The 15,005-nt window shown below is 41.0% G+C and overlaps 1 protein-coding gene across 1 annotated transcript in view; it reads right to left on the reverse strand.

Moving 5' to 3' along the window:
- Positions 1-15,005, reverse strand: part of LOC138275894 (kinesin-like protein KIF17) — a 1,877,333-nt gene that overhangs the window by 1,327,447 nt on the left and 534,881 nt on the right. Inside the window, exon 4 of the mRNA XM_069219138.1 lies at positions 6,638-6,827. Coding sequence (XP_069075239.1) covers positions 6,638-6,827 — 190 coding nt within the window. The remainder of the gene's footprint in view (positions 1-6,637; positions 6,828-15,005) is intronic.

Below are 15,005 nucleotides of genomic sequence, written 5' to 3' on the forward strand. Positions count from 1 at the left end.
TTCGTCCTGAGGGACTCCTGCTGTTTGGGGTGTTCCCACTTAAGTCCATAAAGGTGAATTTTCTCTCTAGTCTTCAGGGTGTGACTGCAGTGCTTTCGTGAATGTGAGAATCGGGAAGGCAAAGTATACACAAATAACGAAAACCTGTTTTTGCCTTCTTTCTGGCAAAGGGTATGTCACAAAATTACATTTTAGTGAAAAAAAGGAAAATATTTTCTGTCAGAAAATCTCAAAGGATGTTAAGAAAAACAATTTAAAGAAGGTTTGGTAAGATTGTCAAAGAAAAAAAAAATCCAGAGTCGGAGCTGAGTGCAGCCAGGAGCAGGAAAGAATAACTGGGGAAACTGCCATTGTGAGATCGAAGTCTGTGGGATAGAGGAGTAGGACTAGGAGCCCTTAACGTCACAATATTTGTTTTTCAGTCTTACATGGCAGCAGCCTAAATGGCTAAGCTGTCCTATTTTTTCCCTTAGTTCCCTTTAAAAAATGCTTATGAAAGTGGTTTTATCCTTGTCAACTAGTTTTCTGGTGACGTTTACATATTTTAAAAATGGCTTGTTTTACTTTCACTAAATCAGTACTATGGAGCATATCTAAGCCCTCCAAACACTGATTCACATGGGAGAGGTATCACTGGAAAGGGGAGAATTTTCCTTTTCGAATAGTACATCTGTCCCGTGGATCCCTGCGTGGAGATCATCAAATTAGAGTGATCCCCAAGCAGGCATCCACGCACTAAACACAAACTTCAAGTCTCTTTAGGTCAATGACCCCTGATCTGCCCCACCACCATCACAGGGAGGCAGAAAGCCCCCTAGACCCCAGGCACTTTTTTAAATACAGATATAGGAGTGAGGGCTGCCCACCAGGGCATTGCCATGCACCCATCCTCACTATATTCAGAACAGTCTTTCTGCCCACCCCGATCTGCCCCCTTGGGTACAGAAAGCCCACTAGACATTAGGGATTGTGTTTTTAAAAAAAATAAAAATATGGAGTAGGGGCTGCCCACCAGGGAATGACTATGCCACCACCCCCAACAAATATGGAACAGTCTTTCTGCCCCCCCAGGAGGAACAGATGGGGTGATTACCCCATGTGACCCCCCAGGAGGGAGTGGGGGGAGGGCAGAAAGCCTGCTAGACACCTGGGATTGTTTTTTGTAATATATATATATATATATATATATATATATATATGCCAGGCCCCACGCCTAGTATATGTGGAACATTCTTCCTGCTGGGGGTGAGGGCAAATGGGGGGATTATCCCCCCTGGGGGTGCAGAAAGCCACAAGACAATAGGGTACAATTTTTAAAAAATTAACATAGGTGTGGAGGCTGCCCGTCAAGGGCACTGCCATACCCCACCCCAGAAAGGGAAAAGTCTTTCTCCCCCCTGTCTCCCCAGATGGGGGATGATTGCCTCCAACCTGCCCCAGGAGGCAGAAAGTACTCTAGACATAAGGGAAAAAAGCATAGGGGCGGGGGTTGACCAACATGGGCATGGCGATGCCCTGCCCCCCAAAAAAGGGCTCAACAGCCTTTTGTCTCCCCTTGGAGGTGGATGTGGGCACTCATCCCCAATTTGCTTTCTCTGGGGGGGGAGGGCGGAAAGCCCACTGGACAATAGTGCTGCATAAACCCTCTCGTCTAATGGGTTTTCTGCAGTATTGTTTTTGGGCTGAGGGACCCCTTGGGCACGGGCCTGTGCTATCCCCTTTCCAGGGCCCAATAGACCTTCTGCCACCTCTGTTTGAGGGAATGGACAGGGGTACTCACTCCCAATTTGCCTCCTATGTGGTGAGATCAGACAGCACACTAAACCCTAGGGATTTCAAAATGGTCCCATAACAAACAGAGGGAGGATTGCTGCCTACTCTGGCATCAAACCACTGGCCTGCCTCCAAAGGAGTAATGGTGTCTATCTGCCCCCATGGGAGCATAAAAGAAGTTTGTCCCAGTTGGGAAAGTTTCCCCAAATCTGCCCCCTGTTGGGGGGGGGGGGGTATTTAGAAAGCCCATTAGACTTCACGCATTTTGCACATTAGGCAAAAGAGAGGGGTGCATGCGTTGCAGTCTGGTAATGCCCCCACCGCAAAAAGGGCCAACTCAATGTTCTTGTCCCTCTCCCAGGGATAGACTGAGGGTTTGCCCCCAGGTACAGAAAGCCCAGTGGACGATAGGGCTATTTGTTTTAATAAAATAATAGGGTTGGTCTGGCCCATCTTGACACCACGCCTTACCCTCACCCTTACAGCCTCAACAGTCTATCTGCTCTCCTGAGGACTATAACATCACATCCCACAGGCAAAAGAAAGGACATTTGATTCTGTTGGGTGTTTTTTTTCCATACAGGGCTAAATCCTAATTTCTCCCCACCTACCATGGTGAGTGGCTGCACTTTGTGGGCTTCAGTAAGCCACCACCTGGAGAAAACTACCAGACTCAGAAAATATGAAAAGCTAGATATCGAGGGGAGTCCAGGGTGGTGTGCTTTACATGGATCCCCATGATTGTGGGTTCTTACCCACAATGCCATGCAAACCTCAAACGTTGCCAAATCACAAATTGCCATTGCATTTCTGTGATGGAAAATTCTGGAACACTGGGTGTATGGATTTGGGGATTCCTCCTTATTCCAGACGTTTACATCACAGAAATGAAAGAAAAATGTGTGATTTCAGGCAAAGTTTAGGGTTTGCAGGGCATTGTGGGTAAGAAAATCTAATGAGATTCATGCAAGGCACAACACCCTGGAATCTCATGGTTGTCTTGTGTTAACAAATGTCTGGGGTTCATAGGTTTTACCATGGGTGGCACCACCGCACGGCCCAAAAGACTGCAGCTACCAATGTTGCTTATCTATCAATGAAGCACTTTAGTGCATTCTGTGTCATGGTCTCTTGGCCCACCCATACATGTGGGGTACCTTTTAGACCTGACAGCCTTAGGTGTGGGAATCCTCCAACTTCTTCCTGCCTCCCTCCACTTTTCTGACCCTGTTTTTGCTGGTTTCAGAACTCTGCGCAATTTTCCACTGCTAACCAGTGCTAAAGTGCATAGGCTCTCTCCCATAAACACGGTAACGTTGGTCCATCCCCAATTGCTATATCTGATTTCCTTATACACAACTAGTAAATGCACTACATGTGCCCAAGGTCTGTAAATTAAATGCTACTAGTGGGCCTGCAGCACTGATTGTGCCACCCACATAAGTAGGCCCTTAAACATGTCTCAGGTGTGCCATTGCAAGGCCTGAGTGTGCAATTTCACTGCCACTTCCACTTGGAATTTAAAAGCACTTGCCATGCCTTAAACCCCCATTTTTCTACCTATAAGTCACCCCTAAGCGAGGCCCTAGGTAACCCACAGGGCAGGGTGCTATGTAGGTAAAAGGCAGCACATGTACACATGTTCTATATGTCCTGGTAGTGAACAACTCATAAATTCATTTTCCACTAATGTGAGGCCTGCTACCTTCAGAGACTGGCATTAGGTCTGCCCTCAGATACTTTTGAGTGGTAGATTCTGATCTGAAAGGGGAAACCAGGTCATATTTAGTGTGGCCAGAATGTTAATTGAAAATCCTGTTTATTGGCGAGGTTGGATTTTATATTACTATTTTATAAATGCCATTTTTAGAAAGTGAGCATTTTTCTGCACTTAAAAACCATCTGTGCCTTGAAGCCTGTCTCCAATCAACATCTAGGCTGGGCTGGTTGACAACTCCCTTGTGCATTTTACCCAGACAACCACAAACACACCTGCACTCATCTGCATATTGAATAGGGACTACAAAGACCTCCACTGCTAGCTCTGTGCTAGTACACCAACTTCAGCGTCTTTGGAATGACTTCAGCGATGCCGCAGCCTGCTCCCGCTCTGTGGACTTCGCTGCACGCAACGACCTCGACCTGCAACACAAGTCTGACGTTGTCGTGACTCTGCTGACATCACACAGGGTCATCACAACCCTACGAAGTCGACACATCACGTCGTCACGGACTGGAACCAGCAACCCCGCTGGCTAACAAGGAATCAACACATTGCGGATGATGACACATTATATCCTCTTGCATCCAGATGGAACCGGCGCCACACCTCTACCTGCTTCCCAGTGCAAAACCGACGCCTCTTTCCTTGGAAGCCGTAAAGGACTGATGCTGCAACGACTCCACCATCGCCTCTTTCCGACTCCTTGCAACGTCCTTGTTTTTCGTTTTCAAAAGTTACTGTACCTGAGGGTCCGTGTGACTCAGAGACCGGCACTGGTGGTGTCGGATTATTGGGAACAACTTTGTCAATGACACCGTGATAGCCCCAGTTGGAGCTATTGTGTTTTCTAGGGGCTGAGGTTGGATTTGGTCTTTAAAAATTCATAACTTTGCTTGTGAACATTGGATTTTCATTGTTAAAACAGCATTTTACTCAGATAAGTATTATCTATTTTTCTAAACCTGTGTGGTGTATTTTTGTGGTGTTTTCACTGTTACTGTATGATTTATTGCACAAATACATTACACATTGCCTTCTAAGTTAAGCCTGACTGCTCAGTGCCAAGCTACCAGAGGGTGAGCACAGGATCATTTCGATTGTGTGTCACTTACCCTGACTAGGACTGTGGTCCCTACTTGGACAAGGGTGTATACCTCTGCCAACTAGAGACCCCATTTCTAACAGTACCGTTCTTATCTGGGAACATGTTGCAACTCAGAGTGGTAGGAAGTTTGTGACTCCCCACAGATTCCAGAACTTTCTGTCAAAGAAATGTGAGGAAAATGTGTTTTTTTAGTCTAAGTTGGAGGTTTGCAAGGGATTCTGAGTAAACTGATGAGAGCCACGGAAGTCAACTCACCCTGGATTCCCCAGGTGTCTAAGTTTCAAAACTGTACAGGTTGCTAGGTTTCCCTAGGTGCCGACTGAGCTAGGGCCCGAAATCCACACCTACGCACTTTTCTAAAAAAAAAAAAAAAAAAAAAAGGGTCAGTTTTGAGTGTAAAAATGTTGAGTACCTATGCTGCGTTTTGGGAAATTTCCAGTTATGGGCACCAGGACTACGCACCATTTTATTGGAAGACTTGGTGGAATGCTGGGTGATGGAAGTTTATGGCTCCCTGCAGATTTCAGAACTTATCATGACAGAAATGTGAGGAAAATAAATTTTGTTTTGTCAAAAGTTTGCAAGGGATTCTGGGTAGAAAATCCAGTAGAGAGCCAGGCAAGTCAACCCATCCTGGATTCCCCCAGGTTTTTAGTTTTCAAAGGTGTGCCAGGTTGCTAGGTTTCTATTGGTGCCATCTGAGCTAGGGCCAATAATCCACAACTACCCTCAGTGGAAAAATGTGATGCATCCATGTGGTGTTTTGGCCAGTTTCCTGCTGTGGGCACTACGCTTACCCACACAAGTGAGGTCTCATTTTGATTGGAAGACATATGAAAACAGAGTATAGTAGAACATTTCTTATTACCAATTGGATTTTGCTGCATTTATGCCTTCCAAATGTAAGCCAGTGTGTAAAAATGAAGATATTTTGAAAAATACCCAAATCATTTGCTAGTACTGGCATACACAAATTCAGAGATGTACAAATAACCACAGCTTCTAAACTCCTTATCTTGTGCTCATTTTAGAAACATGTAGATTTTCTTGATACCAATTTTTCACTTTACATAATTCATCGTATGAGTTAGTCTATACTTGGTGCACCATTAAAAAACATTGTACAGTGCAGCTCAGTTGTTGGCTCTGGGTACCTTGGGTTCTTGTAGAACCTACAAACTCTATATATCCCCACAACCAGAAGGGTCTAGCAGACGTACTGGTATACTGCTTTTGTAAATCAGCCATCATGAATAAAAGTTATAGATGAAGGCGTTGTCACAAATGGTCGTTTTTTCATACTCATTTTCAGTATTTCTTTATTTCAACAGTAAGGTTCTATGGGAAAATCTTGAGGGATTTACACATTTCACTCCTCGCAGAATTTGAAAGTTTTCCTACTTTTCATAAATCTATAGCTTTCCTGGATCACCCAAGGGTTTCACAGTGGTTTCGACCACAACCTGGAAGTAGGTTGAGAACACAAAAAATAGGAAAAATCATCTACCTCTTTGAAAAATGCCACAAATTAGGTAAATAAGAGGTTTTTTTTAAATTCAGGCCTGCGTGTTCCTTCAAGCTGGGAAGGCAGTGACTTCAGCATGGAAATCGTTTTTTGGATGCCATTTTTAGGGGGGAAAAAATCCGGAGTTCTTATTTCCTATTTCTCGCAAAAAAAAATAATCTAAATTTAAATATACTTTGCCTATTTTCGCGATAACCTCCATGGGAATGTACAAACCCTGGGTACCTTTAGAGTCCTAAGAATATTTTGAAAAAAAGGAAGCAAATTTGGCATCAAAACTTTATGTGGAAAAAAGTTATAGCCGTAAGCAGGAACTACCCTAAATAGCTAAAGAGAGCTCAGCACTGGGAAGGAAAGGCCCGGCAGTTAAGGGGTTTAGCAACAAAATAAAAACATAGATTTCGCGAACAGATACATTAAAAATGCATGTTGGTCCATTCACCATTACTGACCTGAAGAAATCGTCTCTAGCTTGCCTCTACCAACCCAATTATTCCATATTAGTATCTACCTGTGGTGGAGATTTCCATCTTGATGGTGAAGATGGCATGGGAGCGCGAAGAGTCCTTGTTCAACAGGGTGTAGCCCACAGATCGGTTTCTCAGTCCTATTGCCATGATGTTCTCACACTCAGCAACACTGTGCATTGTGTGCATAGACAGTGCCTTCACATAAATCCCCAACTCAGGGTGCTCCTTAAGCTGCAAATGAAGAACAACAAATTAAATTAAATCAATGTCACTATGAGAGAACCCCAAATGGGATCTGGCAGAGGATAAATATTGCTAAGCAAGGATTGTATTGTCAATACAATGTCTGCAAAGCATTCTCCTTGAACTACTGCCAATAGAGATAACTAGTACTGAAGTACCTTGAGGCACTGTATATAAAGACTCTATGAAAGTGCAAACACAACAACTTACTCACTATTTTGAACCTTCGGCTCATAAAAATGAAGTCTCATCCTCAATATCATGGAACAGACAGACATTTAAGGGGGTGACCCAGACAAACTCGCTCTTTGATTTTTTTGGCAGCGGTTCATCAGTACTAAGGTCTGGAACAGATAAACGGGAAGCTCTAGAATGACAGGTTTCAGAAGGATCTTAATTTACACCCAAAAGTAAACATTTCTTGAAGATCCTGGACAACTCCTTACAGAAAATATTTATGATTAAAGACCTTAAAATGTGGTAAAAATGCAAAGAAATATTTCACCCTTAGATGCACCAAATGGGCAGTCAGAGGAAGGCTAATATGATGCCTGTGGCACAGAGGCTTTCAGACAAAGCTGAGACTTGAACTTTTAAGGATCTGAATAACAGAATTTGCCACCAGCACCTATGGAAAGAAACAACAACTTATGCCAGAACCCTCAATAAAGCTTAATAAACAAGATGGTTGAGAAGTCTCAGCAAAAAAAAAAAATACATTGTTCAGGGCTGCATTGTTTTGAATCTACCATCTGAAAGGGAAAGCGATCTGAATGCCAACTTCCAGGTGTAAGGTATCAATAAAGATACAAAGCATCTTTTTGACTGTTCCTGTCAAAAATGTGAATGAAGGCCAGGTTAATGCAGACTAGTTTCTGGCCAGCAATCCTTTTGTGAAGAAGTGGAATTGGGGAGTTTTCTGAAAGATAAAGAGTTTCTTAAACCATTTTTAGGTTGATAGTGATTTATTATAGTACTTCTGCATGCACAGTAATGTAGGAAGGCATCAGAAGAATTGATCTGAGACACTAAAGAGGATTCTTTGTTTCATCTCACTCTCTGGTTGTGTCAAGATTCACCTATGAGCAAAGCCTTCTCTCATGCTTGGAATGGAGTGGATAGGCTCAGTTCTAATACGCTGTTATGTCCTGAGTGTGAGACACAGCAGATAAGAATGTAGAACTACACAGGACATTTATATCCCACACAGCAACCCTCATTCTCTTAGGATCCATTCTCTCTTCCCCTATTTCTCTTTGGTTCCTTGATATTATATATGCATGAGAGAACAGATCCTATGAGAGAAGCTGTGGGGGAAAGAAATGTCCTGTGTAACTATATACATCAGAATTTCCATAGGAAGAGAGTTTTTTGTTTCACTGAAAATTTTGGTGCTATTTGACAAATAGTGACAAAACTGTCCCCCCAAAAAGTTCACCTACATTAGCTCCTTTCTCGACCTTTTAAGGGTGATTCATCAAGTGGGGGACAAGAAAAAGTGGTGTTCCAAATGTTAGATTTCCTGTGTTAATTACCGTTGGAAGTTTTGGGAAGCATTACAGAAAAAACAGCTGAACAAAGTGACACCAAATTTGTCAGTAAGAACTTTACTCGGAAAGCTTGTGATTTGTTCACTCAGTCGTTTGAGAAATGCACATTCACATTTAAAGAGTTGCTTGGGTGGACATGAAAAGGTTAAAAGGTTAGCTATATTTAGACTGCTGGTGTACAGATATGCTCAGATTGTTCCCTATAAAGGGGACATGTCAATTCGAATTGGGTGTCCACAACCTGAAAAACAGGTTGTGGCCTGCCACTACAGGACTCATGAGCATCATCCCTGCATTCAGAAAATTAATTTAAAGGAAATATAAGAAGGCAGGATCAGCACACTTACTCAAGGACCACCAGGACAACATTGTGGAAGCCATTACAGGGCTCCAAACATTGTCCTCATTGAAAAGCATATATCCGAAGTTTGATTTGGAGTGTGATAAAAAGAAACACATATAAAAGGTATAACTGATTTTAGTCCCAATATAATTCATTTGTTGGTGTACCATACTAATTTTAGGGATTTTGGTAGGTTCTAAGGTGATTTTACTCTCTTTAAAAGGATGTTTCTCTGCTGGGATTTGATGACAAGTACTAGAGAAAAATGCTTTTTATCATGATTTCCTCACAGAGGATATGGAAGGTGCTGCAGAAGCATAAATAAGCACACAGATGCTATAGGTTTGCCCTATCTTCGTCACACATGTAAAATACAGTGTAATTATCTGAGTAAAACATGTACTTTCATCAGCAGCCTCTGCAGTCTATCAGTTGATTCCTCAATGTTCTAAAACAGCTTTCCACAGTTCTAACGAACAACTAGAGTCATAATGGGCCAGATGTAGCAAAACTAGGTTTTGCGACTCGGAAATTGCGACTCGGACCGACTTGCAATTTCCGAGTCGCAAAACCATATGCAGAATGGTATCTCAGACACCTTCTGCGAGTCGCTTTGGGCTCAATATTAATGAGGTGGGTCGCATTTTTAAATAAAGCAGTTTTTTATTTATTTTGCAGCCCGTTTTCCTTAAAGGAAAACGAGTTGCAAAATAAGAAAATAACGAAACCTTTTGGTTTTGGTTTTTCAGAGTAGGCAGTGGTCCATTGGACCACTGCCTGCTCTGAAAAACCCTTCTGGCAACATTCACAAAGGGGTAGGGGTCCCATGGGGACCCCTTCCCTTTTGCGAATGGGTTACCAACAGTGTGACACTGGTGGAAACTGCGAATTGCTTTGCGACCGTGTTCGCGGTCACAAATCAATTTAGCATAGCAATGCGAGTCACAAATAGGAAGGGAACACCCCTTCCTATTTGCGAGTCGCATTCACAATTTGCGAGTCGGTTCTGACTCGCAAATTGTGAATGTGCATCGCAAACAGCATTTTGCATGGCGCAAACTGCGATTTTCACAGTTTGTGCCATGCAAAATGCTTTTTACATCTGGCCCAAAATTCTGTATTTATTATACAAATGTGCCACACCAGAAACCATACACTTAAAGGGCATTTTCTTTACAAATAAACACAATGTTTTTTTAATACTAGAAATGATGCTTAGTACACCAGAAAGCTTAAATGAGGGCACATTTTCTATGATTTCTCAAATAGCTTCTTCATCTGTTTCAGTACAACATTCTGGCGGGCAGGCTGAACCATGTGCTTTCAGCACCAGCAGCAGCTTGATCAGTTCAATCACTGGTGATCAACTCCAGATTTACCACAGAGTTCTAAAAAGCAACTAGAGAGCAAACATTTTGTTTTCACGTTAGAAGTGAGATGCTTCTGAACACCATTTTCTTGGATTAAGAACTCTTTTCTTCAAAGCCTTTCTGAATCGCAGGGTGAAGTAAATGAGGATTAACATGTTACTGCAGACATAAAACTATTGGGCTAAAAATGTGAGGAGAGGTGTGGGTTTTTAGTAATTAGAGGCAATTTTTTAAAGGGGCTAAAAATAGTTAAAGGGAGATACGTCTACATACGATTCCCTCTCAACATGTTTATATATATATATATATATATATATATATATATATATATATATAATCTAGTGGCAGTTGCCACTAAGTAGTTATAGTTAGGACCTAGTTTCTATAGCCAAAACGTTTTTGTTTTCCTGACTTTGGCACTTTTTGATGAATCTTCAAGAAATGTTCCCCAAAAATACTATGCTTACTTCAGTGTCTGTCTGGAAAGTTTCAGAATGATCCGTCAAGCAGGGGCCGAGAAAAAGGGGAGGGGGTCCCAAAATGCCTTTTCCCCATGCATTTTTACACAGGAAATTTGAACAGTGATAGCACCTGAACCTCTGGGCGGAATTACACCAAATTTGGCAGAAAAGTAGCTCTTGGTTCAGAAAGAGCCCTTTTTAGATCAAGCACGCAGGCGCTTTGTCCTTTTGTAAGTACTGTGGGCTTTTAACCAAGCCCATCGCATGCCCATCACTTTCACTCGTTCGTGGGCTTGCCTTTCGAAAATCGTTTGTTATCATTGGTAAATGCTTTACGTTTGTCCCTCCTTTGGGCAGTTTTGTTACAGCCTTGCAGACTGCCCATTACATGGATAATTGCACGATTGCTGATACGTTTCACTGTGAGCAAACTTCTTTTTCCTTCTGTATCTCTTCTGTATCTCTCCTTCACACTCATGGAGCTTTGAATTGCCTCATTTATATCAACTGTTTTACTTTTCATTTCAATTTATGTGGCAAGAAAAGTCCTGTTAGGAATTTACAACATTATTAGCTCTAACTAGAGCAAATGCGAGATCCATTGCTTTGCAAATGCTTGTTGTTAGTTGGTGTAAAACCGTTGTGCAGTTTTTGAGAAATAAAAGAAAATCCAAAGTTATATAAATAGGGATGTGAAGGCTCTGCAAACTCTCCCGATCTTGTGCTGAGATCTGACTGGCTGCCAACACTTCAACAAGAAAGTGTTGGCAGCCATATTGGGACTCAGCTTCACATATTATAATTGAATTAGTACTACCCCTGTCGAGTAGCACTGTACTCCGGAACCCAAGATGAATTAGTGGTGGATTAGTATAGGGAAATATGAGTACAGTTTTAGTATTATTATGAGTTAATTTGAGCAGAGGATATGTGAGTTTGTTAGCTGGACTGACTAGTGTAATGGAGGGCTAAAGGAGGGGGGAATCCAGAAGCGTTAGTTGGGAGTTTATAGTAAGAGGATAAGGCTTGGGATGAGTAAAGGAGAGATGAAAGAGGGAAGAGTCTGTGGAAAGGGTTATGGAGAATCATAGTCGCAGGAGGGGTTTTGGATGAGTCAAAGATTAGATAAATAAGGGAGAATTTATTAGGGTTGTTTGGAAGATCATGGTAGTAAACTGAGGTTTGGGTGAGCTAGATGTGGAAGATGAGGGAAGAGCTTAAGCAGGGTTTTTCGGAGATGAAAGTAGTAGAATGGATTAGGGATGAGTCAGAGTGGGGATGGAGGATAGATTGATAGAGATATGTCATATGGTGATGGGTAGACAAAGTAAAGCTTACAAGAGAGTAACATTTGTATTATTTTTATTTATGTATAATTTTATTTATATACATATATTCTTGTTTAAGCATTATTTTTATTTATTTTTAATTTATTTATTCATTATTATTATTATTTCTTTACTTTAATTTATTTATTTATAATTTGAATTTTATTTATAGATTTTATTTTACATTTTTCTCTAGTACAGTAGGGCTACAGTAATAAATAAATAGATATGTAAATACGTAGTAAGGAAATATATGTTCAAGGAATATAATAATGGGTATATAAATATGAGAAGAAAAGTAGTATTGTAGGAACACAGACTTTCAAAATTTGTAATATTTGAAGTTAATTAATAAGTGTACTTTTCTAACATTTATTTATTTCCTCAATTTTTGAATAGTGAAATGCTTATGATAATAAAACATTTGATCAGTATGATATAAAAACAAGAGCAGAGAATCATAAGTATCGAATATAACAACTTACCTAGGAGCTATGCAATGACCTATGAACATGTTAAGCATAGAATAATAGACACATCTATATGTATATACACACACACACATATATACACATATGCATAAACACACACACATATATATACATTCATATACATATACATATTTAATCGTGAGTAAATATACATTTGTTAAACAGGTTTAAAAAGCATATAATTTATTGTTATGACATAGTGGTGATACATATTTCCTAAAGAACTATACATATCTAAAATATACACATAATCAGATTAAAAATATTTATCAACTCAGGTATATGCAGTCCATTGCTGTTTGAATATGGTGGTTCTGAAGGAAAAGGATGGAAAAGGATGTACCACCTACAGTCTTTTTCTTGTATGGTGGTGTTCTAAGGCGGGGTGCCAATCTTGAGCGGAGGTTTCTTTGTTGAATGTATTTGGTTATTTCGTTTTTGATAAAAGAGGTCCTGTTCCATGTTTAGCTTTGTGGGTGATACAAAGCAGCTTGAAAGTGGATCTTCAGGCAGTTGGTAACCAGTGTAGTGCTCTCAAGGCAGGGAAGATGTGGGCTTGTGGCTTTACATGTAATAGTAGTCTGGCAGCGGAGTTTTGAATACGTTGTAGTTTTTCATAATGGATAGAGATGATCCATGGTAAAAGCCATGGATATAATCCAGTTTGGATAGTACGAGAGAGATAGTAGCCTGCACCTTATGTGGAAATCCGACGTGGGGGAAGATGCGTCACAGAGTCTTCATGGTGATGAAGCTTGTTTGTGCTAATTTGTCCACTTGGGCATTCATTGTTAACTTGGAGTCCATGGTTATTCCAAGGTTTTTAACTTCCTCAGATAATTGAGGAGGTGGTCTGAGATCGTCAGGCCTGGTGCACAGTGGGTCATAAATTTTCCAGTCATCACATATGAGTATTTCCGTTTTGAAGGCATTTCAGTTTGAGATGGCTCCAAGTCATCCACTGATCAACGGCTCTGAGGCAACAGAAGATTTGTGAGTTTTCAATGTCTTTGGGGCATTCCAATTTAAGTAGTATTTGTGAGTCATCTGCATAGTTGTAGCATGTGAGTTGAAAATCATTGGTCAGTTTTGGTAATGAAGCAAAGGTGAGATTTTTGATCCTTGGTGGACCCCTGCTTTTGTGAGGTAGGGTTTGGATGAGAAGGGGGATAATAGATACTAGTAGTTCTGTTTTGAAGGTAGGATGTAATCCAGTCGAGAGCAGTCCCTTCTAAGCCGGCTTCATGGAGTCTTTGAATTAGTGTGTCATGATCAACCAAATCAATGGCAGCTGAGAGGTCCAAGAGAAGTAGTGCAGCAACTCAATTGCGGTCAACTGTGTTTTTAAGATCATCCCAGATTGTTATGAGTGCCAATTCAGTGCCTCTTCCTGGGAGGAATCCACTTTGGTAGTCTGAAACTATAGAATTGTCTTCAATGAATTGTGACATCTGGGCGAATGCTGATCTTTCTTTCAGTTTTCCCAGGAAAGGTCCATTTGTGATTGGTCTGTAGTTGTTGGGGTCCTGTGGGTCTAGGTTTGTTTTCTTTAATTATGTATGCCTTTTTCAGGTCTTCAGGAAAATTTCTTATAGTTAAAGAGTTGTTGATAATTCTTCTTACAGGTGCGGCAGCAGAAGTAGATAAAAGAATGTTCTTGAAGATGTGTGGTGGACAAGGGTCAGATGGGAAACCGGAAGGCCTGCTTGCTTTGACCAAATCCATAAATTCACCTTGTGATATGTGTTTGAAGGACTGTAGAGGCTGGGTTGTTTTACTCTTAGAGGGGATTTTAGGAAAGGGGTTGGTGCTGATGGTTTACGTCTGTTTTAAATTGGAGTCCAATGTGTCTGCCTTGGCTGTGTAATGAGTTGCTTTTTTGTCTGTGAAATTTCAAGTAGTGGGATGACTTCCTTCCATGCATTTAGGTTTTCGAAATTTATTGAGAATTTTTTTAAATGTTTTGGTTGCAGATTTAGCATTTTGACTTCTGTCTGAGTAGAACCTTTTTTAGTTTTTTTGATTGATGATTTGTATATTCTTTTAAGTTTGTGTAGCCGCAGTTTGTCTTGAATGTTGTTTGTTTTGAGCCAGGTCGGCTGCAACCTTCTGATTTGTTGTTTTATCTTTTCAAGTTCTGTGTTTCTCCAAGGTGTTGGTTTTCTTTTGTCCTGTTTAGTTTTTCTGAGTGGTATTAGGATATCAAAAGCTTTGTGTAGCTACTCATAAGGGTTTGCAACAGAATTAATTGTATCAGATCTGTGTTGGCAGGTAGTTGTGTTTCTAAGTCATCAAAATTGAGCTTGCTCCATGGTCGATAGGTGCATGTATGTAAGTAGTTGTGGAGTGTGTTGAATTGTGGTGTTTTATGTTGGAAATTTATCAAATGGTGGTCTGACCATGTGATTGGTGTAATGCTATGAACATTAACTAGTTCAGGCTTAGCTAAAATCACATCTAGGATGTGTCCAGCGATGTATGTGGGATTGTGTACAATCTGATGTAGGTTCAATGCGACTAGGCCAGTGGTGATAGCTTCTGGATGGGGCATATTGGGTTTGTCACCAAGCATGCATAGGTTTGACTACAATGTAGTAAGGTTTGAGACTGTATCTAAAAAAGG

This window comes from Pleurodeles waltl, chromosome 2_2, assembly GCF_031143425.1.
Source record: "Pleurodeles waltl isolate 20211129_DDA chromosome 2_2, aPleWal1.hap1.20221129, whole genome shotgun sequence".
Taxonomy (NCBI): domain Eukaryota; kingdom Metazoa; phylum Chordata; class Amphibia; order Caudata; family Salamandridae; genus Pleurodeles; species Pleurodeles waltl.